At 38.0% G+C, this 24835-nt stretch overlaps 1 protein-coding gene across 3 annotated transcripts; it reads left to right on the forward strand.

Annotated features, from left to right (window-relative positions):
- Positions 1–357: 357 nt before the first annotated feature.
- Positions 358–24070, forward strand: LOC148773186 (RNA-binding motif protein, X chromosome-like). 3 transcript variants are annotated; one of them, XM_088834425.1, is made up of 9 exons: positions 358–463; positions 928–1034; positions 3005–3173; positions 19081–19227; positions 21088–21199; positions 21238–21248; positions 22361–22493; positions 22571–22659; positions 23413–24070. In XM_088834425.1, exons 1-9 carry the CDS (start codon positions 358–360, stop codon positions 23715–23717), a joined length of 1179 nt encoding a protein of 392 aa, XP_088690551.1. In that variant the 3' UTR covers positions 23718–24070. The 3 variants fall into 3 exon arrangements, with proteins under 3 accessions (XP_088690551.1, XP_088690550.1, XP_088690549.1); XM_088834424.1 differs by lacking the exon at positions 21238–21248 and having other exon boundaries at positions 19081–19233; positions 22368–22493; XM_088834423.1 differs by lacking the exon at positions 21238–21248 and having other exon boundaries at positions 22368–22493.
- The last annotated feature ends 765 nt before the right edge of the window (positions 24071–24835 follow it).

Genomic DNA, 24835 nt, shown 5'->3' on the forward strand with positions numbered 1-24835 from the left:
AATATAAACGTGAGAAAATGGAGGAAATTTGAAAATCTGTTTAGTATATTTTATGCACATGTTATAAAACTTAGATACAGTATTTAGGTTTTAATGAGTGAAACCTTTAAATAATGCAGCTCAAAAGAGATTTACAGCAGCCGTCTAATGTAATTTAAACTTCCAGGCTTTTGTCATCTGTAAAAAACGTCATTCGTTAGTTCAGCGCTTGTTTTCCTTTTTGCGTTACAAGTTTCCTTGTCTTTTTAGTAAACATTTTTTAAAGTTAAGTTTTTTTTTTTTTTTTTTAATGACACTTGAACATTTTGGCTCATAATTAGTTTTTTGGCATATTTTTTGCCACCTAACAGTAAAACGATGGAAGCAGATAGGCCTGGAAAACTCTTCATAGGAGGCCTCAGTGCTGAAACAACGGAGAAGTCTCTTGAAGCTGATTTTGGGAAATACGGTCACATTATGGAAGGTAACTGTAGAATCAATATACATTAAGTCGTTAAAGCATATGTATACTTTGAGTAGTTTGAGATTTTTTTTTTAATTGATTAAGCACTTGGCAGTCAGTGAAAGGGTCTCCTCTTACTGAAAAGGGAAGAAAAGAGTGCTTTTAAAATGTACTAATGGTCCTGGGACATGAAATAGAATAAGATATGGTAATTGTAGAATTCTTGAGATTATTTACTGTTAGTTTTTAAAATACTAGAAGTTATACATAAAAATCAAATTGTGTGGTGTTTTTATATCATATATAAAATAATATATAGATTTTTGTTGCTTTTAAGTAACTTTCAAAAGTTTCTACTCTATTGATAACATTCAAGTATGTTAAAGGGGTCTTATGAGAAAGCGTCAAAGGAGTGATTATTTTGAAAACAATAAAGTTCAGTTTTATGTGACATTTTAAATTAAAAAGATTTATGTATATTACAGTTCTCTTGATAAGGGATCGGAACACAAACAAGTCGAGAGGCTTTGCTTTCATTACTTTTGAGAGCCCGGCAGATGCAAAGGATGCTGCCAAAGGAATGAATGGAAAGGTAAGTCTTAATAATGAATGTTCTTCATCTAGTACTCTTTATAGATTTCTTTATTGTTACAATAGTATAATGCTCTGTAAGGCTTCACTCTCCTTTTTGTCACATAAACACTGGATCCTCTGGTTGGGAAGAGATTGAAGTTAATACCCAGCAGTAACAAAATAGATTAAATCTGTCTTCTATTAGCATTCAAGTGTAAACACAAATAGGTTTTAACCTTCAGCACTCTACCGGTATTCCATTCTGTATTTTAAGTCTTGGCACTTTCTATTTAAGTCAGTCTTCACTGTTTCAGTGTTACGAATAAAAATTTGTCCCTTAGAGGCAGAACTGTTTTTAAACATTGGAGAATTGCTTTACAATATTGTGTTGGTTTCTTGCAGTCTATCAGCATGAATCAGCCATAAGCATCCCACTTCTTTAGCTAGTTACAGAGCACTGTGTTTGCTCCAGGATTTCCCCCTCTGTGGATTGTTATATTAAATAAAAAAAGTCTATTTCCCCCATTTTGTATTGTGGGTCATGGGCTTTTGTACTCATGATATCCTGTTAATTGTTAAATTATCTCTAAAGCTTCTACATTCCCTTAGTGTGACTACATTAATTCCCTATTATCTATAGTTATGGTTCTAGTATATTTCAGGCATGTGGCACAAGCTGACCCTTGTACTTTCATTTTTCAGATATGGTAATACCTAAAAGTTAAGTTTGACCCAGCTTTGGGTCACAGAGATAAAGTTTCCTTGAGACTACTTGATGGTAACTAATTGCTGTTTTTTAATTTGTTCGAGTTGTCTAGCCACAGGAACATGTAATCTGAAATTACACTTGAATTATTCTTTATTCAATAGGTGTTATATTGTAAGGCATTGATTGTATTTAGCAGCTGACTAATGGTTATGGATGAGACAAAGTATTTATTTTCTTGAGCACTGGTATTCTAGGGTGAAGGGAAAAGATGTACGAGAGGAAACATTAATTTCACATGCAGAAATGTTAAGGAAAATGAAGTAGTAATTTTGGTAGAGCTTATTGGGTTTTGGATACTATTTTTAGGTATATCTAGGAATGTAAGCTAAATCCTGCGTTGGGAAGGAGGCAGTGCATGAATTTGTGGAAAATATTTTGAACCAAAAAATAGAAAATAAGACCTAAGATGGGAAAACATGGCTTTTGAGGCTGATTATATTGAGCTAGAGCCCATTTCAGCCAGAAGTCCTGGTAGGAATTTAGGATTTAAAATTATTTTCCAAAAATAATATGAAATAACAAGAGTCTATATAGTATGATTCCTGCTGGGTTTTCAAAACTCCCTTTGGTCTCTGTAAAAGATTAAGGCAGATATTGGAAGATCAATTAAGTTTAAGCATTTCTGAAAAATATGAAGTAGCATTACGGTAACTATTTGGGAACACAAAATAAAACAGTTGTGTAAGGCAAGAAATGTTAAAGACCAAATAAGGACCCTAGTTTTAAAAAAGAAAAAGGAAGAAAATTAATAGAACTAGAGTAAATACAGAGCAGCACTTATATTGAGAAATTTTCTTTATGTTTTTGTCTAATAGAACAAATGCTAAAATGTAATTATGATAGGAACAATAGTTTTGAGTAAATACTGTAAGTAATATGCATGCTTTTACATACCCTTGGGAAACAAATTTTAAATGGAAAAATTACTAAAATGAAGCACGTTACAGAAAATAAAAATGTGTGCTTTTTCATGGTAATGGAGAGATACACATCTTTTAATACCAGAGAACCTTTCAGGAAATTCTGATAGTAAATGCATATGCTTTGTGGTGGATGACTTACGAAAGGCAATTGCCAATTAAGTCATGTTCATCATGTGGAAGGACACAGTCATTTCAGGAAAAAAATGTTTGCTTTTGGGGAAAAAATACTGATTTAACTCATTACAACAATAAGTTAAATTTTATGTAACATTAGTGATGCTGTACTTAATCTTTTAGTTTTTGGATGGAAAAACAATTAAAGTAGAACAAGCCAATAAGCCATCATTTGAAAGTGGTGGTAAACTGAGATCTCAACCTCCTGCAAGAAAAAGGGGCCATCCGAGAAATCTGAGATGTGAAAAAGGAGGAGGAGCAACAGGTCGTGTGTCTCAAGGAGGACACTTTGGTAATGTATTAAAATATAAGGATGCCATAGCACTGAAAACCTGTTAAGTTTGAACATCTAGTAAGCCTTAATTTTTATTGCATTGGTAATGAGCAGAATAATCGATAAGAATATATTAGGTGAGAAATTACCATTCTTGATAATCAAAATTATTTCTAAGTTGTAAAGAATTGTCGTAGTTTTAAAATTACGTATGTGCAAAAAATGTTTATCGTCTTACAGGGAAATCACTTAAATTTTGTTAAGTTTTTTTTAACCATTGTTATTGATGCCTCTTTAAGAGTTTTTCTACAGAATTCATTTCTGTTGATCATACATTAGAATTTTCCAGCTTACAGCAAATAACTTTATTTAAAGAATTAAAACTACGTTGATATACTTTCAGAGTAGTCCTACTGTATTGTAAAAAGTACTGGATAATTTTCAAGATTACATAACAGATAACCACAGTTCAGGGGTGAAAATTCCATATTTTTGGACTGACCTTATAGTGTTTGTCTTGAGCATAAATGTGCAGACAAATCTGTGCAAATATCCACTGTCATTTTGATACGGTGCTTTTGTTCCTGGGTTCTGTTGTAGTATAATTTGCAGTTTGGAAAAGTTGTCTTTGATGCAGATGTAAAAGCATCTGTTTTGTATGTATATTTACATACAAAACATATATATTTACATGTTTGTGTGTGTTAGAGAACAGTGAGTTATTGAAAATGGTAATATGAGATTTTCAAAGAAGTTTTTACTTGGTAAGACAGAAGAAGGGAGTCACTTTCCATTCATAAACTTCCATATATTTAACGAACTTTGTCTCTTCTAGTAACAGTAGCAAATCTTTAAAAAATTTCACTTCTGGTTTTGACAACCAGATGTGCCATTTTTAGAAAATCTTAAGTTCAGTTACAGCGTGTGTTCATTATAAGATCACACAGTTCTGTTGTTTTCTCAAGAGATGAGGGGAAAAGTTTACTAGCTTATACTCTGCCAAGTGTAATTGGAATATATCTGTCAACATTTTTCTAGTTAGATAAAAAGATAATTTTTCATTGCATACCATGCATTTTTAACGTCTGTTAAACTTGAACAGAACATAGCCTTTTACTCAAAATTAACACTAAAGGTTATGCTTGAACAAAACAGAATTGATCTGTGTGAATTCAATTATAAGCAGGATTTTTTGTTTTTTATCGAATTATATATGTATCCATGGTTGTTTGAAAAGTTGCATATTTTCCTATAAAAGGTGTTGTTTGTATTTTTAGGTGCATATTTTTATTGTTTTGACTTAATTATTGTTACATTTTATTTATTTGAAGTATAGTTTATTTAAAAGAATGGATTAGTTTCACTTGTGCAACATTGGGACTTAATATTTGGATAGATTCAAATCAATGTATATTTCATGTAAAATATTCTCTCTTTCTCTATGAGGTACAAATAGCTTTGTGACATGTTTTTTTTTTTTTAATTTACATTATTGTATTGGTTGTCCCATACTTGGCATGAATCCACCCTGGGAGTACATGTGTTCCCAATCTTGAATGCCCCTCCCACTTCCCTCCCCATATCATTCCTCTGGGTCATCCCAGAGCACCAACCCCGAGCTTCCTGTATCTTGCATCGAACCTAGACTGGCAATTCATTTTACATATGATAATATACATGTTTCAGTGCCAATCTCCCCATTCATCCCAACCAGCCCCGTGTCTCTATTGCTGTCTCTCACACAGGGTTATCGTTATTGTCTTTCTAAATTCCCTATGTATGTGTTAGTATCCTGTATTGGTGTTTTTCTTTCTGGCTTACTTCACTCTGTATAATAGGCTCCAGTTTCATCCACCGATTAGAACTGATTCAGATGCATTCTTTTTTTATTATGTTAATTTTAATTGGAGGCCAATTACACTATTGTTTTGGTTTTGCCATACATTGACATGAAACTACCGGGGTGTACATGTGTTCCCCATCTTGAACCCCCGTCCCACTTCCCTACGCATATCATTCCTCTGGAGCATCCCAGTGCACCAGCCCCGAATATCCTGTATCATGCATGGAACCTAGACTGCCGATTAGTTTCACCTATGATGATATACATGTTTCAGTGCCGTTCTCCCAAGTATCCCACCCTCACCCACGGGGTCCGTAACTGGTGTATATATCTGTGTCTCTTTTGCTCTCTCGTATACAGGGTTATTGTTACCATCTTTCTACATTCCATATATATGTGTTGGTATACTGTACTGGAGTTTTTCTTTCTGGCTTACTTCACTCTGTATAATAGGCTCCAGTTTCATCCGCCTCATAGAACTGATTCAATTGTAATTTTTTTCCCTTTTTTAATATTTTTAAAAAATTTTATTTGGAGGCTAATTATTTTACTATATTGTATTGGTTTTGCTATACATTGACATGCATCTGCCCTGGGTGTTCATGTCTTTCCCAACTTGAACCCCTCTCCCATCTCCAACCTATATCATTCCTCTGGGTCATCCCAGTGCATAAGCTCCGAGCATCCCGTATCATGCATCGAACCTGGACTGGAGATTCATATCACATATGATAATACACATGTTTTAATGCCATTCTCCCAAGTCATCCCACCCTCTCCCTCTCCCTCAGAGTCCATAAAACTGTTCTGTATATCTGTGTCTCTTTTGCTGTCTCACATACAGGATTATTGTTACTATCTTTCTAAATTCCATATATATGGACTAGTATACTGTATTGGTGTTTTTCTTTCTGGCTTACTTCACTCTGTGGAATAGGCTCCAGTTTCATCCACCTCATTAGAACTGATTCAAATGTATTCTTATATATATATTGTTTTAACTGGAGGCTAATGACTTTTGAATATTGTATATGTTTTGCCATATGTTGACATGCATCTGTCCCGGGTGTACATAAGTTCCCCATCTTGAAACCCCTTCCACCTCTGTCCCCATATCATCCCTCTGGGTTATCCCAGAGCACCTGTCCCGAGCATCCTGTACCATGCATTGAACCTGGATGGCCGATTCATTTTCACATATATTAATATACATGTTTCAATGCCATTCTCCTACATCATCCCCCCTTGCCGTTTCCTACAGAGTCCATAAGATTGTTGTATATATCTGTGTCTCTTTTGCTGTCTCGCATACAAGAGTTTCATTAAAATCTTTCTAAATTTCATATATATGTGTTAGTATACTGTATTGGTGTTTTACATTCTGGCTTACTTCACTCTGTATAATATGCTCCATATTCATCAACGTCTTTAGAACAGTTACAAATTGCTTCTTTTTTTTATTTTTTAAAACAATTTAATTGGAGGCTAATTTACAATATTGTATTGGTTTTGCCTTTCATTGATATGAATCTGCTCCAGACATACATGTCTTCCCGATCTTGAACACACCCTCCCTCCTCCATCCTTATATCATCCCTCTGGGTCATCCCTGTGCCCCAGCCCAGAGAATCCTGTTTCATGCATCGAACCTGGACTGGAAATTCATTTCACATATGATAATATACATGTTTCAGTGCCATCCATCCATATCATCCCAACTTCGCCCTCTCCCACAGAGTCCATAAGACTGTTCTATATATGTGTTTCTTTTGCTATCTCGCATAAAGGGATATTGTTACTATCTTTTTTAAATTCCATATAAATGTGTTAGTAAACTGTGTTGGTGTTTTTCCTTCTGGCTTACTTCACTCTGTATAATAGGCTCCAGTTTCATCCACCTCATTAGAACTGATTCAATGTTATATATATTTATATATATATATATTTATATTTAATTTTAATTGGAGGCTAATTATTTAAAATATTGTATTGGTTTTGCCTTACATTGCCATGAATCTTCCCTGGGTGTACTTGTGTATCCCATCTTAAACCCCTCTCCCACTTCCATCCACATGTCATTCCTCTGGGTCATCCCAGAGGACCAGCCCCAAGCATCCTGTATCATGCATCGAACCTGGACTAGCTATTCGTTTCTCATATGATAATATACATGTTTCAATACCATTCTGTGAAATCATCCCACCCTCTCCCTCACCCACTGAGTCCATAAGATTGTTGTATATATTTGTCTCTCTTTTGATGTCACGCATACAGGGCTGTTTTTACCATCTTTCTAAATTCCATAGATATGCGTTAGTATACTGTATTGGTGTTTTTCTTTCTGGGTTACTTCCCTCTGTATAATCGGCCCCAGTTTCATCCACCTCATTTAGACTGATTCAAATGTATTCTCTTTTTTTTAATCTTAAAAAGAAAAAAAACAAACTTTACTTAGAAGCTAATTAAAATATTGTATTTGTTTTGCCATACTTTGACATGAATCTGCCCTGGCTGAACATGCATTCCCCATCTTGAATCCCCCTCCCGCCTCCCTCCCCATATCATTCCTCTGGGTCATTCCAGAGCACCAACCCCGAGTTTCCTATAAGATGTTTCGAACCTGGACTGGCAGTTCGTTTCACATATGATAATATACATGTTTCTATGCCATTCTTCCAAATCACCCCACCATTTCCCTCTCCCACAGAGTCCATAAGACTGTTGTATAGTAACAGTAACAGATATCTGTATCTCTTTTGATGTCACGCAGACAGGGTTATTGTTACTATCTTTCTAAATTCCATATATATGCTTTAATACACTGTATCGGTGTATTTCTTTCTGGCTTACATCACTATGTATAATAGGTTCCAGTTTCGTCCACCTCATTAGAACTGATTCAAATGTGTTACTTTTTTTTATCTTTTCTGAAAAATTTTAATTGGAGGCTAATTAGTCTACAATATTGTGTTGTATTTGTCTTACATTGACATGAATCCGCCCCGGATGTACATGTGTTCCCCATCTTGAACCCCCCTCCGACCTCCCTCCCCATATCATCCCTTGGGGTCATCGCAGTGCAATAGCCCCGGGCATCCTGTTTCATTCATCAAACCTGGGCTGGGGATTTATTTCACATATGATAATGTACATGTTTCAATGCCATTCTCCCAAATCATCCCAAATTTGCCCTTCCTTCAGAGTCCATAAGACTCTACTATACATCTGTGTCTCTTTTACTGTCTCGCATACAGGGTTATGGTAACCATCTTTCTAAATTCCATATATATGTGTTAGTGTACTGTTTTGGTGTATTTCTTTCTGGCTTAATTCACTGTGTAAAATATGCTGAAGTTTCATCCACCTCAGTAGAAGTGATTTAAATGTATTCTTTTTTTTTTAATCTTTTCAAAAAATTTTAATTGGAGGCTGATTACTTTACAATATTGTATTGGTTTTGCCATACTTTGCCATGAATCTGCCCTGGGTGTACCTGTATTTCCCATCTTGAACCCATCTCCCTCCTGATAATATCCCTTTGAATCATCCCAGTGCACCAGCCCTGAGGAATCTGTATCATGCATCAAACCTGAGTGGAGGAGATTCATTTCACCTGTGATAATATACATGTTTCAATGCCATTCTCCCAAATCATCCCTCCCTTGCCCTCTTCCTCAGAGTCCATAAGACTGTTGTATATATCTGAGTCTCTTTTGTTGTCTTACATATAGGGTATCGTTACCATCTTTCTCAATTCCATATATATGATTAGTAAACTATATTGGTGTTTTTCTTTCTGGGTTACTTCACACTATAATTGGCTCCAGTTTCAACCACCTCATTAGAACTGATTCAGTGTAGTCATTTTCTAAATTTTAACTGGAGGCTATTTATTTTACAATATTGTAGTGGTTTTGCCATACATTGACATGAATATGCCCCAGTGTACATGTGTTCCCCATCTTGAACCCCCTTCCTCTTCGCAGTATCATTCCTCTGGGTTTTCCCAGTGCACCAGTCCCGAGCATCTTGTATCATTCATTGAACCTGGACTGGCAATTCGTTTCACATATGATAATATACATGTTTCTGTGCCATTCTCCCAAATCATCCCACCCGTGACTTCTCCCACAGATTCCATAAGACTGTTCTATATATCTGTGACTCTTGCTGACTCGCGTACAGGGTCATCATTACCATCTTTATAAATTCCGTATAAATGTGTTAGTATACCGTATTGGTGTTTTTCTTTCTGGCTTACTTCTCACTGTATAATAAGCTCCAGTTTCAACCACCTCATTCCGTCCGTTCCGTTCAGTCACTCAGTCGTGTCCAACGCTTTTACGACCCGTGGACTGTAGCCTACCAGGCTTCTCCGTCCATGGGATTCTCCAGGCAAGAATACTGGAGTGGGCTACCCTTTCCTTCTCCACTGATGCAAATGTATACTTTTTCTAAAAAAATATTTTTATTGGAGGCGAATTACTTCACAATATTTTATTGGTGTTGCTGTACATTGACATGATTCTGCCCCGAGTGCACAGGTGTTCCACATCTTGAACCCCCCGCCCCGCGCCGAACTTCCCTCCCCATATCATCCATCTGGGTCAACCCAGTGCACCAGTCCCGAGCATCCTGTGTGATGCATCGAACCTCTACTGACGATTCATTTCCCATGTGATAATATACATGTTTCAGTGCCATTCTCTTAAGTATCCCACCCTCGCCCTCTCCCATAGAGTCCATAGACTGTTGTATATATCTGTGTCTCTTTTTCTGTCTCACATACAGGGTAATCGTTCCCATCTTACTAATTTCCATATGTGTGTGTTAGTATATTGTATTGGTGTTTTCATTTCAGGCTTACTTTAATCTGTATAATAAACTCCAGTTTCATCCGCCTCATTAGAAATGATTCAAATATATTCTTTTTTAAAATTTAAATTATAAGCTGATACTTTACAATATTGAATTCGTTTTCCCACACATTGACATGAATCGGCCCTGGGTGTACATGTGTTCCCCATCTTGAACCCTCCTCCGACCTCCCTCCCCATATCATCCCTCTGAGTCATCCCAGTGCACCAGCCCCGAGCATCCTGTATCATGCATCAAACCTGACTGATGATTCATTTCACGTATGTCGGCATACTTGTTTCAGTGCCATTCTCCTAAATCATCCCTTGCTTGTCTCTCCCTCTGAGTCCATAAGACTGTTCTCTATATCTATGTCTCTATTGCTGTCTCACATAAAGCGATATTGTTACCATCTTTCTAAATTCCATATAAATGTGTTAGTATACTGTGTTGGTTTTTCTTTCTAGCTTACTTCACTCTGTATAGTAGGCTTAGGTTTCATCCACCTTATTAAAACTGATTCAAATGTATTCATGTTTTATCGTTTATAAAAAATTTCAATTAGAGGCTAATTAGTTTCCAATACTCTATATTGGTTTTTCCATACACTGCCACGAATCCACCCGGTTGTACATGTGTCCCCATCTTGAAATCCCCTCACGCCTCCCTCCTCATATCATTCCTCAGGGTCATCCCAGTGCACCAGCCTGTGTCATGGATCGAACTTGGACTGGTGATTCTTTTCCCATATCATGACATACATGTCTCAATGCCATTCTCCAAATCATGCAACCCTTGGCTTCTCCCACAGACTTCATAAGACTGTTCTACATCTCTGTTTCTCTTTTGCTGTCTCGAATACAGGGTTCTCATTACCATCATTTTGAATTCCAATATATGTGTTGTATACTGTATTGGTGTTAATCTTTCTGGCTTACTTCACTCTGTATAATAGGCTCCAGTTTCATCCACCTCATTAGAACTGATTCAAATGTATTCTTTATATATATATGTATGTATGTATGTATTTAATTTTAATTGCACGCTAATTGCTTTACCTGAATTGCTTTACAATATTGTATTGGTTTTGCCTTACATTGCCATGAATCTTCCCCGGGTGTACATGTGTTCCCTATCATGAACCCTGCTTCCACCTCCCTCCCCACATCATTCATCTGGGTGATCTCAGAGCAGCAGCCCCGATCATCCTGTATAATGCATTGAACCTGGACTGGTGACTCATTTCCCATATGGTTATATACACATGCCATTCTCCCAAATCATCGCACCCTCTCCCTCACCCACAGAGTCCAAAAGACTGTTCTATATATCTGTGTTTCTTTTGCTGTCTCGCATACAGGGTTATCGTTACCATGTTTCTAAATTCTATATATTTGTGTTCGTATACTGCATTGGTTTTTTTCTTTCTGGCTTACTTCACTCTGTATAATAGCTCCATTTTCATCCACCTCATTGGAATTGATTCAAATGTATCCTTTTTTTATCTGTTATAAACAGTTTTAATTAAGAGGCTAATTACTTTCCAATACTATATTGGTTTTGCCATACACTGACATGAATCCACCGGTTGTACATGTGTTTCCCATCTTGAACTCCCCTCCCACCTCCCTCCCCATATCATTCCTCAGAGTCATCCCAGTGCATCAGCCCCGAGCATCCTGTATCATGGATCGAAGCTGGACTGGTGATGCATTACACATATGATGATATACATGTTTCATTGCCATTCTCCCAAATCATCCCTCCCTCACCCTCTCCCACAGAGTCCATAAGACTGTTCTATATGCCTGTGTCTCTTTTGTGTCGCATACCATGTTATTGTTTCCATCTTTCTCAATTCCATATATTTGTGTTAGTATACCGTGTTGGTGTTTTTATTTCTGGCTCAGTTCACTCTGTATAATAGGCTCCAGTTTAATCCACCTTATTAGAACTGGTTAAAGTGTATTCTTTTAATTGCTGAGTAATACGGCATTGTGTATATGTAACACAGCGTTATTATCCATTTGTCTGCAGATGGACATCTAGGTTGCCTCCATGTCCTGGCTGTTAAAAACAGTGCTGCATTGAACATTGGAGTACATTTGTTGCTTCCAATTCTTGTTTCCTCGGTGTGTATGCCCAGGAGTCAGATTGGTGGGTCGTATGGCAGGTCTATTTCCAGATTTTTAAGGAATCTCCCCCACTTTTCTCCATAGTGGCTGCACTAGTTTGCATTCCCATCAACAGTGCAGGAGGGTTCCCTTTTCTCCACATCCTCTCCAGCTTTTTTGCTTGTAGAATTTTGGATAGCAGCCATTCTGACCGGGGTGAAATGGCACCTCATTGTGGTTTTGATTTTCAGTTCTCTGATTAGAAGTGACATTGAGCATCTTTTCATATGTTTGTTAGCCTTCTGTTTGTCTTCTTTGGAGAAATGTCTGTTTAGTTCTTTGGCCCATTTTTTGATTGGGTCGTTTATTTTTTCTGGATTTGAGCTACAGGTGTTGCTTGTGTATTTTGGAGATTAATTATTTGTCAGTTGCTTCATTTGCTATTATTTTCTCGCATTCTGAAAGCTGTATTTTCACCTTGTTCATCGTTTCCTTTGCTGTGCAGAAGGTTTTAATTTTAATTAGGTCCTCTTAGTTTATTTTTACTTTTATTTCCAATATTCTGTGAGGTGGTTCATGGAGGATCCTGCTGTGATTTATGTCAGAGAGTGTTTTGCCTACGTTCTCCTCTAGGAGTTTATAGTTTCTGGTCTTCCCCTTAGGTCTTTAACCCACTTTGAGTTTATTTTTGTATATGATGTTAGGGAGTGTTCTAGTTTCATTCTTTTACAAGGAGATGACCAGTTTTCCCAGGACCACTTGTTACAGAGATTGTCTTTTCTCCATTGAATATCTTTGCCTCCTTTGTCAAAGATGAGGTGTCCATCGGTGTGTGGATTTATCTCTGGGCTCTCTATTTTGTTCCATGGCTCTATATTTCTGTCTTTATGCCAGTACCATACTGTCTTGATGACTGTGGCTTTGTAATACAGCCTAAAGTCCGGTGGATTGATTCCCCCCTTTCTTCTTTCTCAAGATTGCTTTGGCTGTTCGATGTTTTTGTACTTCCATACAAATTGTAAAATTATTTGTTCTAGCTCTGTGAAAAATAACATTGGTAGCTTGATAGGGATTGCACTGACTCTATAGATAACTTTGGGCAGTATAGTCATTTTCACAGTATTGATTCTTCCAATCCACCAACATGGTATTTTCTCCATCTATTAGTATCCTGTTTGATTTCTTTCACCAGTGTCTTATAGTTTTGTATATAAAGGCCTTTTGGTTTTTTTGGTAGGTATATTCCTAAGGATTTTATGCTTTTCGTTGGAACGGTGAATGGAATTGTTTTCTTAATTTCTTTTTCTATTTTCTCATTATTAGTGTATAGGAATGCAAGGGATTTCCGTGTGTTGATTTTATATCCTGAAACTTTACTATATTCATTGATTAGCTCTAGTAGTTTTCTGGTAGAGTCTTTAGGGTTTTTTGTGTAGAGGATCATGTCATCTGCAAATAGTGACAGTTTTAATTCTTTTCCAATCTGGAATGCTTTGATGTCTTTTTCTGCTCTGATTGCTCTGGCCAAAACTTCCAAAACTATGTTGAATAGTAATGGTAAGAGTGGCCACCCTTGTCTTGTTCCTGACTTTAGGGGAGATGCTTTCAAGGGTTCACCATTGAGGATAATGTTTGCTGTGGGTTTGTCATATATAGCTTTTATTATGTGGAGGAATGTTCCTTCTATTCCCACCTTCTGGAGGGTTTGTATGATAAATGGATGTTGAATTTTGTCAAAGGTTTTCTCTGCATCTATTGAGATAATCATACAGTTTTTATTTTTCAGTTTGTTCATTTGGTGTATTACATTGATTGATTTGCGGATACTGAAGAATACTTGCATCCCTGGGATAAAGCCGACTTGGTCATGATGTATGATCTTTTTAATGTGTTGCTGGATTCTGATTGTTAGAATTTTGTTAAGGATTTTTATATCTATGTTCATCAGTGATATTGACCTGTAGTTTTCTTTTTTTGAGGTATCTTTTTCAGGTTTTGGTATTAGGGTGATGGTGGCCTCATAGAAGGAGTTTGGAAGTTTACATTCGTCTGCAGTTTTCTGGAAGAATTTGAGCAGGAGAGGCGTTCAGTTCAGTTCAGTCACTCAGTCGTGTCCGACTCTTTGCGACCCCATGAATCACAGTACGCCAGGCCTCCCTGTCCTTCACCAACTCCCAGAGTTCACTCAAACTCATGTCCACCGAGTCGGTGATGCCATCCAGCCATCTCATTCTCTGTCGTCCCCATCTCCTCCCACCCCCAATCCCTCCCAGCATCAGACTCTTTTCCAGTGAGTCAAGTCTCGCATGAGGTGGCCAGAGTATTGGAGTTTCAGCTTTAGCATCAGTCCTTCCAATGAACACCCAGGATTGATCTCCTTTAGAATGGACTGGTTGGCTCTCCTTGCAGTCCAAGGGACTCTCAAGAGTCTTCTCCAGCACCACAGTTCAAAAGCATCAATTCTTTGGTGCTCAGCTTTCTTCACAGTCCAACACTCACATCCATACATGACCACGGGAAAAACCATAGCCTTGACTAGGCGTACCTTAATTGGCAAAGTAATGTCTCTGCTTTTTAATACACTATCCAGGTTGGTCATAACCTTCCTTAGCTCTTCTGTAAAATTTTGGTAGAATTCATCTGTGAAGCCGTCTGGTCCTGGGCTTTTGTTTGCTGGAAGATTTCTGATTACAGTTTCCATTTCTGTGCTTGTGCTGGGTCTGTTAAAGATTTTCTATTTCTTCCTGGTTCAGTTTTGGAAAGTTGTACTTTTCTAAGAATGTGTCCATTTCTTCCAAGTTGTCCATTTATTGGCCTGTAATTGCTGATAGTAGTCTCGTATGGTCCTTTGTATTCCTGGGTTCTCTGTTGTGATCTCTCCATTTTCATTTCAAACTTTATTGATTTGGATTTTCTCCCTTTGTTTCTTGATGAGTCTGGCTAATGGTCTGTCAACTTTATTTACCCTCTCAAAAAAAAAACAGTTTTTGACTTTGTTGATTTTTGCTTTGGTCTCTTTTGCATTTATTTCTGCCCTGAGTTTTAAGATTTCTTTCCTTCTACTCACCCTGAGGTTGTTAATTTCTTCCTTGTCTCATTACTCTAGGTGTAGAGTTACGTTATTTAGCTGACTTTTTTCTTCTTTCTTGAGGTATGCCAGTATTGCTATGAACCTTCCCTTTAGCACTGCTTTTACAGTGTCCGAGAGGTTTTGGGTTGTCATGTTTTCATTTTCATTCATTTCTGTGCATATTTTGACTTCTTCTGCGATTTGTTGGTTACTCAGCAGCGTGTTCTTCAGCCTCCATGTGTTGGAATTTTTAATAGATTTTCTCCTGTAACTGAGAGCTAATGTTACTGCATGGTGGTCAGAAAAGATGGTTGGAATGATTTCAATTATTTTGAATTTACCCAGGCTAGATTTATGACCCAGGATATGATCTATCCTGGAGAAGGTTCCGTGTGCACTTGAGGAAAAGGTGAAATTGATTGTTTGGGGGTTAAATATCCTATAGGTATCAATTAGGTCTAACTGGTCTGATGTATCATTTAACGTTTGTGTTCCCTTGTTAATTTTCTGTTTAGTTGATCTATCCATAGGTATGAGTGGGGTATTAAAGTTTCCCACTCTTATTGTGTTATTGTTAATTTCCCCTCTCAATTGCTAGCATTATCTTACACATTGCGGTGCTCCTATATTGGGTGCATATATATTTATAATTGTTATGTCTTCTTGGATTGATCCTTTGATAATTATATAGTGTCCTTCTTTTCCTCTTTTCACAGCCTTTGTTTTAAAGTGTATTTTATCTGATATGAGTATTGCTACTCCTGCTTTGTTTTGGTCTCTGCGAGGAGTATCTTTTTCCAGCCCTTCACTTTCCGTCTGTATGTGTCCCTCGTTTCGAGGTGGGTCTCTTGTAGACAACATATATAGGGGTTATAGGGGTCTTGTTTCTGTATCCATTCAGCCAGTCTTTGTCTTTTGGTTGGGGCATTCAACCCATTGACATTTAGGGGAATTATTGATACCTATGATCCCGTTGCCATTTACTTTATTGTTTTGGGTTCGAGTTTGTACACTCTTTCTGTGTTCTTTCTAGAGAAGGTCCTTTAGCATTTGTTGGAGAGCTGGTTTGATGGTGATGAATTCTCTCAGCTTTTGCTTGTCTGTAAGGCTTTTGATTTCTCCTTCATATTTGAATGAGATCCCTGCTGGGTACGGTAATCCGGGCTGTAAGTTATTTTCTTTCAACACATTCAGTATGCCCTGCCATTCCGTCCTGGCCTGAAGAGTTTCTCTTGAAAGATCAGCTGTTATCCTTATGGGAATCCCCTTGTGTGTTATTTGTTGTTTTTCCCTTGCTGCTTTTAATATTTGTTCTTTGTGTTTGATCTTTGTTAATTTGATTAATATGTGTCTTGGGGTGTTTCACCTTGGGTTTATCCTGTTTGGGACTCTTTGGGTTTCTTGGACTTGGGTGATTATTTCCTTCCCCATTTTAGGGGAGTTTTCAACTATTATCTCAAGTATTTTCTCAGGTCTGTATTTTTGTCTTCTTCTTCTGGTACTCCTGTGATTCGAATCTTGGTGCATTTGACATTGTCCCAGAGGTCTCTGAGATTGTCCTCGTTTGTTTTAATTCGTTTTACTTTTTTTCCTCTCTGTTTCATTTATTTCTGCCATTCTGTCTTCTAGCTCACTTATCCTATCTTCTGCCTCCGTTATTCTACTGTTGATACCCTCCAGAGTGTTTTGGTCTCATTTATTGTGTTATTCATGATATATTGACTCTTATTTATTTCTTCTAGGTCCTTGTTAAACCTTTCTTGCATCTTCTCAATCCTTGTCTCCAGGCTAATTATCTGTAACTCCATTTTGTTTTCAAGATTTTGGATCACTTTCACTATCATTTAGAATTCTTTATCAGGTAGATTCCTGTCTCTTTCTCTTTTGTTTGGGTTGGTGGGCATTTATCCTGTTCCTTTACTTTCTGGGTATTTCTCTGACGCTTCATCTTGCTTATATTGCTGTGGGTGGGTTGGCCTTTCCGTCTTCTGTCTGTTTGTGGAGTTCTCTTTATTATGAAGTTTCCTCTCTGTGGGTGGGATTGCACGGTGTGGCTTGTCAAGGTTTTCTGGTTAGGGAAGCTTGTGCCGGTGTTCTGGTGGGTGGGGCTTAATATCTTCTCTCCGGAGTGCAATGAAGTGTCCAGTAATGAGTTATGAGATGTCAGTGCGTTTGGAGTGACTTTGGGCAGCCTCTATATTGAGGCTAAGGGCTATGTTCCTGTGTGGCTGGAGAATTTGTGTGCTGTGCTCTGGAACTTTGTGTGCTTGCTCTGGAACTTGTTGAACCTTGGGTAGTGCTTGGTTTCAGTTTAGGTATAGAGGTGTTTGATGAGCTCCTATCGCTTAATGTTCCATGGGGTCAGGAGTTCTCTGCTGTTCTCAGGATTTGGACTTAAGCCTCCTACTTCTGGTTTTCAGTCTTATTCTTGCAGTAGCCTCAAGACTTCTCCATCTGTCACTTCCAAAGCGGTTCCCTCTGGTTTAGCTTCTTCTGTTTGTTCTTCTCTTCAGTGTCTAGCTTCTGCCCTGACACAAGGGGGCGGTGGTGGACACTTTTTTAGGCTCACGTTCAGTCGTGCTGTGGGGAAGGAGGAAGTCTGCAAACAGATATCACTGGCATTTGTGGGGAGTGCTCGCAGTGTCTCGGCCACACTGGGTTTGCCCCCGCTCACAGCGTGTGTACTTTCCCTCTCTATACTCCTCAAGCTCTAGGTTGCTCTGCCAGGAACTGTCTGAGGCAGGCCCTGGGTAGCATGCACTTCCCAGGTCAAAGCCGCTCAGGTTCAGGTAGTACTCCTCAAAGGCGCAGACTTGGTTGGGCCTGCGTTTTGGGCCCTTCCCCAGTCCGAGCAGCTCAGGTGGCCAGGTGTTTGGCTAGCGCAGTCGCTGTGACTTATCACCTCCCCGGGCCCTGCTTCTCGGTTTTCTGGGTATACAACTGGCGTACCCTCTCAGGCTGTTGTCAACCGTCCAGAATCCCAAGAAAACTTGGTTATCATCGAAGCCTGCTTGCAGTTTGGTAGATGATGCCTCTGTGGGGCCTTGATTGCCCCCTTAAACAGCTCTGCTTGCCCTCTCCTGCCTGTCTTGGTGGGGGATTGGCCATCCGCAGCTGGCTAAGTTGCTCAGTCCTTTGTTCTGTGAGCAGGTCTGGCGGTGTCTTAGGTTTGGGCTTTTTGCCTTTTTGCAGGATATCTATCCCACAGTCTGCTTTGCTATCTCAAGTTAGCTACCTCAGATTGCCCTCGGGGCCTTCAGGTCCGGTCCTTACTCTAAGCAATGCAGCCCGCATCTCCCTGCCAAGCCCCCACTTGCTAGTGGTGGATATGGGCGTCTGTGCTGCTTCTTCACTGGGAGTTACCATTGGGCATGTAATCTGTGGGTTTTAATTATTTATTTATTTTTCCTCCCAGTTATGTTGCCCTCTGAGTTTCCAAGGCTTGCCACAGACTCGCCAGTGAGAATGTTTCCTGGTGTTTGGAACCTTCTTTCTTTTTTTAGACTCCCTTTCTGGGACAGATCTCCATCCTTACCTCTTTTGTATATCCTTTCGAAGACAATGGGCTGATTTTCTGGGTGCCTGATGTCCTCTGCTGGCATTCAGAAGTTGTTTTGTGAAATTTACTCAGCGTTCAAATGCTCTTTTGATGAATTTGTGGAGGAAGTGGTCTCCCTCTTCTGTTCCTTCGCTGTCTTAGGACCGCCGCCCTATTGTGTTACTTTTTTAAAAAGCTTTTTTGATACCAGAGTAGTATGAATTATTATCATTTTCCTCCAAGTGTGTTTAAAAATTTATTTTATCCTGGTTTTTCTCCACCTCCTTTATTCTCTTCAGACTACTATCACAGCAGTGGTTCTTGACTCATTTCGTAAATTTTTCAAACTGAATTGTACTAACTGATGTTTCATTTGAGGAATTAGTTTTATTGGTTTAGGCAAATACGAATGCTGAAGGCAATGGTAGTTCTTTAGTAAATATCTATAAACAGTAAGCGAAACTTAATGTTAATTCTACTTAAAAGATTTCACTGAAATACAGGTGATAATGGATATAGTCGCAATATGAGCTCTTCAAGAGAAACTTATCCACCTAAAAGAGGACCATCCTCAAGATGTGAAGGTCCTTCTCCTAAAAGATCTGCTCCTTCTGCTCAAGGGCGAACCAGTAGTGGAATGAAAGGACAAGGTAAACGCTATATAATATAGGGACTGTTGTTTCTTAGTAAAAGTGAGCAATTTTAAAATGAATGCTTAACTTTAAGATGCACATGTTTACTGATCACTAGTTTATTTGTTGATTCACAGCTGGAAAATAATTCTTTAGCATCTAATTTTAGATGTGTAGTAGGTGATTAACATAGAAGTGGGGAAGACATTTCCTTTAAATCTAAAAGGGAAAGAGGAGAGTGAAAAGGTTGGCTTGAAGCTCAACGTTCAGAAAACGAAGATCATGGCATCTGGTCCCATCACTTCATGGGAAATAGACGGGGAAACAGTGGAAACAGTGTCAGACTTTATTTTGGGGGGCTCCAAAATCACTGCAGATTCTGATTGCAGCCAGGAAATTAAAAGACGCTTACTCCTAGGAAGGAAAGTTATGACCAGCCTAGATAGCATATTAAAAAGCAGAGACATTACTTTGCCAACCAGGGTCCGTCTAGTCAGGGCTATGGTTTTTCCCATGGTCATGTATGGATGTGAGAGTTGGACTGTGAAGAAAGCCGATTGCCGAAGAATTGATGCTTTTGAAGTGTGGTGCTGGAGAAGACTCTTGAGAGTCCCTTGGACTGCAAGGAGATCCAAGCAGTCCATTCTGGAGGAGATCAATCCTGGGTGTTCATTGGAAGGACTGATACTAAAGCTGAAACTGCAATACTTTGGCCACCTCATGCGACGAGTTGACTCACTGGAAAAGAATCTGATGCTGGGAGGGATTGGGAGTGGGAGGAGATGGGGACAACAGAGAATGAGATGGCTGGATGGCATCACCAACTTGATGGACATGAGTTTGAGTGAACTCTAGGAGTTGGAGATGGACAGGGAGGCCTGGCGTGCTGTGATTCATGGGGTCGCGGAGAGTCGGACACGACTGAGCGACTGAACTGAACTGAAGCTTGCTAGAGAATTCCTCAGAATTTTTTTTTTTTTAAGTTGCTAACATTTGCTGCTTAGTAGGAGTTTTCATGTAGTTTCAAGGTCAAGTATTTTTATGAAAACTAATATCCTATGAGTCAGCATTTTGGAATGTAGAATCTTTTAGCTCTGTTATATTGGCTACCTGGTTCATGTAATTATAAACATTAACTGAAATTTGCCATATTAACTTTAGTTTGGATTCTTGACATATTTTTACTTTGTTGTTTGACTCCTGGTACAGTTAAAAACTTTGAATCACTATCAAATTGTCATTTTATGTATAGACTATTATTGAAGCCAAGTGTAATATGGTATTGATTTCAAAATAGTAAAGAAGTTGAGAAAACTAAAGTTTCATTAGACTATTAGCCCAGTAAGCAAACAAAACAAGAGAAGTCTGACCACCAGGAATTAGTAAGAATTAGCACAAGAAGTGAACATTATTTATGGGAATTAGTTTCCTGTTTTGGAAGAGGCAGCATTTTTCAAGTGCGCCCTTTATTACTAATAAGTAGTTGAACTCAAAAGCACTATTGTTTAGAAAGGTCAGTAATTCAGGTTGCGGTTTATGTTAAATTTATCACCATTAGGAGAGAATCAGCTACTTTGTGATTGAATATGTGATAATAGTTTTCAAAAATTAATTAGATTTTACTCAAGTTTTGAGAGATTCTATTACTTGTAATTTAAGGATTATGCAAAATGTACAGGGAGCAGATGGTGTCAGAAAATAAAGTGTTCAGGAATTACATGTATAAAGCAAACTAAATGTGCATTAATGGGATTTTATAAGTAGTTTTTTTAAATTGTTTTGGAGAGAGGAAAGATACCAGTCTTTTGATTTTTTTTTTTTTCTTTGAACTATTACTCTCAATTCTGAGATACTTATGTAAGCATTTTAAAATTAAAGGTCCAGTATTGCGGAGAGAAAATTACAGAGGAGGTCCTCATAGAGAGCCAATGTCTTCTCGGAGAGATAACTGTGTGTCACCAAGAGATAATGGTTGTGCTACTAAAGAGAGGTAAAGAAAAATAAAATACATGCATTTTTAAGTCATAGTTCATTTTGTTGAGGTAAAATTTATCTAACAAAATTTTAAAAGTGAACAATTCAGTAGCATTTAAAATACTCAGAATTCTACAACCACTCTCTCTGTTCAGTTCCAAAATAGTTAATCACCCCAAAACAAAATCCATAAGCAGTTGCTCCCATTTTTATCCTCCTGTATCCCTAGTAAACACCCACCTATATCATGTGTCTGTAAATTTACCTAATCCTGAATATATCATACGTTCACTGTAGCCTGCCAGGCTCCGCTATCCATGGAATTCTCCAGGCCAGAATACTGTAGTGGGTAGCCATTCCCTTCTGCAGAGGATCTTCCTGAGGGATTGAACCCTGGTCGTCCACATTGCACTCGGATTCTTTACCAACTGAGCCACCGGGGAAGCCCTAACAATATGTGACCTTTAATATGTGGCTTTTCCATTAGTGTGAGTGTTTTCAAAGATAATCCTTGCTGAAGCATGAGTCAGTACTTCAGTTTTTGAGTGGGGGTTAACACCATTGTATGTATAGTTAACATGGTTTGTTTATCCATCTTTGTAGTTAATGTGTACAAACATTGGAGTGCCTGTTTTCAATTCTTGGTGTAAACTCTGAATTGGAATTCCTGGGTCGTACAGTAACTTCAGTATTTTAAGGAACCGTTCATCTCCATAACTGCACTGCTGCCAATGCAAGAGACTCAGGTTCAGTCCCGAAGTGGGGAAGATTGCCTGGATGAGAAAACAGCAACTTACTGCAAATTCTTGCTTGGAAAGTCCCATCAATAGAGGGGCCTGGTGGGCTACAGTCCACAAGGTCTCTAAGAGTCTGACACAGCTTTATATTTCTACCATGCACACACAGGATTTCAGTTTCTCTGCATGTTCACAAACACTTGATGTTTTATATTTTAGATTAAAAAATATCTCTCTATATATATAGCCTGTCTGCTAGGTGCAGAGTAGATATCTCATTCGGATTGAGAAACTGTATTTCCCTAAAATACAATTATGTTAAGCAGTGTTTTATATTCTTGTTCATAATTATATATCTTCCTTGAGGAAAAGTATATTGAAGTCCTTTGCACATTTAAAACTTTCTTTCTGAATTCTTGTCATTTAATTTTGTTTGTTTGTTTTAAGTTTCTCAGGCAGAGATTATTCAAGTTCGCGAGACACCGAGGATTATGCTCCACCGTCTAGAGACTATGCATACTGTGATTATGGCCATTCAAGTTCTCGAGATGATTATTCCTCTAGAGGACATAGGTACTATAAACAATTCTGTTTTTAATCAAATAACTTATGGAAATGGTTAATTATAACATTAATTCTCTTAAATGTAGTGATCGTGATGGCTATGGTGGAAACCGTGATAGAGATTATTCTGAACATCGAAGTGGAGGTTCCTACAGGGATTCATACAAGAGTTATGGTAAGAGTACAGTTACAGCTTACAAATGACAAAATTAGAATTGACATGCTAGATCTACATCATTTACTCAAGTTTACTTCTATTTTCTCAGAAAATAAAATGTAATTTCTACCTAATTGATTGGTTTGAAGGTCTTTGAATTATTTTTGATCTGTCATTTCAAATGATATGAAGGATAATTTGGCAGCTCACATTTTTTAATCACAAAAATTATTGTAACATTTTTAAAAGCAAAAGTGCTGTTGAGAGTATGAAGCACAGGAACATTATGAAGTTCAAAATTTTAGTCTTTTCCAAAAAATTAACATTTAAACTCCTGCTAAGGCACTTCAGTCGTGTCCGACTCTGTGCAACTCCATAGACAGCAGCCCACCAGTCTTCCCGGTCCCTGGGATTCTCCAGGCAAGAACACTGGAGTGGGTTGCCATTTCCTTCTCCAGTGCATGGAAGTGAAGTCGCTCAGATGTGTCCGACTCTTAGTGACCCCATGGACTGCAGCCTACCAGGCTCCGCCACCCATGGGATTTTCCAAGCAAGAGTACTGGAGTGGGTTGCCATTGCCTTCTCAACTACTGGAACTAAAAAGTACTGCTCTTTTAAATAAATGTGAAAGCCCCTTCACCACTGCTGCTAATTCATATCTTCACCAGAGAGGCAGATAAAGGCTATCCTTTCAAAGATTTAGTACTTTACAGTCATGTTATAGAAGTAACGGGAAAAGTTTTATAATTTTATCAATTACTGATTTCACAGGGGGCTCCCGTGGTGCTCCGTCAGGAAGAGGTCCACCTCTGAGTTATGGCAGAAGCAGTCGCTATGATGATTATAGCAGTACAAGAGACAGATATGGAGGAAGTCGGAAAAGTTACTCAAGCAGCCGAAGTGATACCTACTTAAGTGGTCGTGACCGTGGCGGAAGACAAGAACAAGGGTTTCCATCCTCCAAGGATAGGGTGTACCCTCCTCCTCGTGAGTCATACAGTAGCTCAGGTTGTGAGGCTTCCAGGGGAGGTCATGGGGGGAGCCGATCTGAAAGAGTAGGCAGAAACAGGTACTAAAAATGTTTTCTTGGCATGGGAAAATTTTTTGTGAGTTTCTGTTTTAACTGGTACTTGAGTATTGCTGAAGAAAACCGTTGGTTTTGGAGGGAAGAGCTGTAAACTTTCACCTCCATGAATTTTCAGATAAATTGAAAAATAGAATTATTCAGATAAGTTGAAAAATAGAGTTATTCAAAGTAATTTCATACTTGTTACTGCTGGTTGAAAGATAGAAGTTAAAATTTTTAAATTTAATGTCTAAATTTTCTGAGTATGTTTTGTAAAGTGTTATTGTTTATTTTACTGGTGGGTTAAACGAGCATAAAAACACTTGTTTCTTGTTTAGAAGGTGAATTGTGCTGTTTGCTTAAAGTTTCCCTTTGTAGTCTTTGCACACGAATGCATTCAGAATTAAGCAGTATGCTATTTCTCCATTGCAAGCCTTACCTGCTTTATATTTAGGTTAACAATATTACATGTTATTTTTGAAAGCAGTGTATAGAAGGTTTGGCAAGGCTCTAAAAACCTGAAGGAAATGTTTGCATCTTTACTAAAATTTTTGTCTAACTTTTTAAAACAATAGTATAAATCAGAAGAAAATTTAGATGTGTGAATAAATGTTTAAGAAGTCTGAAGTTAAGTATCAATTGTCTTAGTCATTCAAGTGGCAAATGATAAAAGTGCCAACCACGATTAAAAAGAAAACAATCTGCACCTAAGTCGGGATTGAACTAGTTAAGTATTCTGAGTATGTATCTTCATGAAAGGAAGCAGTTCTAGATTTGTTGGAAATGCAATGCTTTAAGTAATACTTATTTTCACTTCATTTTGGAGTACTTGGTATAACCCAAAAGTATAGGCTTATCTATAAGGAAAGTTAAGGGGTTTTGTAGGCAATCCTAGGTATCAGTAATAATACATCAACTTTTTATTAAGAGGCAAGGATAAGCGCTGCAGAACAAATTGGAATTTGCAAAATTAGTGGAGAAATTTGCAGTGTCCTTTTAAAGTAACAGAAATTTACTTGTTAAAGGTTCCATTAACAATAAAATCAAAATAACATTTGAGGCAAACTCAGAAGACAGATTAAGAAATTTCTTAGGATTGTTCCACATGTTAGACGTCAAAGGCATAGT

The sequence above is a fragment of the Moschus berezovskii genome, chromosome Y (genome assembly GCF_049115385.1).
Source record: "Moschus berezovskii isolate FMDL1 chromosome Y, NW_MosBer_1.0, whole genome shotgun sequence".
NCBI lineage: Eukaryota > Metazoa > Chordata > Mammalia > Artiodactyla > Moschidae > Moschus > Moschus berezovskii.

Coding starts and splice junctions, on each gene's coding strand:
- LOC148773186 (XM_088834425.1), top strand. CDS start 358: ATGGAAGCAGATAGGCCTGGAAAACTCTTCATAGGAGGCCTCAGTGCT. Junction 1,035..3,004: donor CCAAAGGAATGAATGGAAAG/GTAAGTCTTAAT, acceptor TTAATCTTTTAG/TTTTTGGATGGAAAAACAAT. Junction 3,174..19,080: donor GTCTCAAGGAGGACACTTTG/GTAATGTATTAA, acceptor ACTGAAATACAG/GTGATAATGGATATAGTCGC.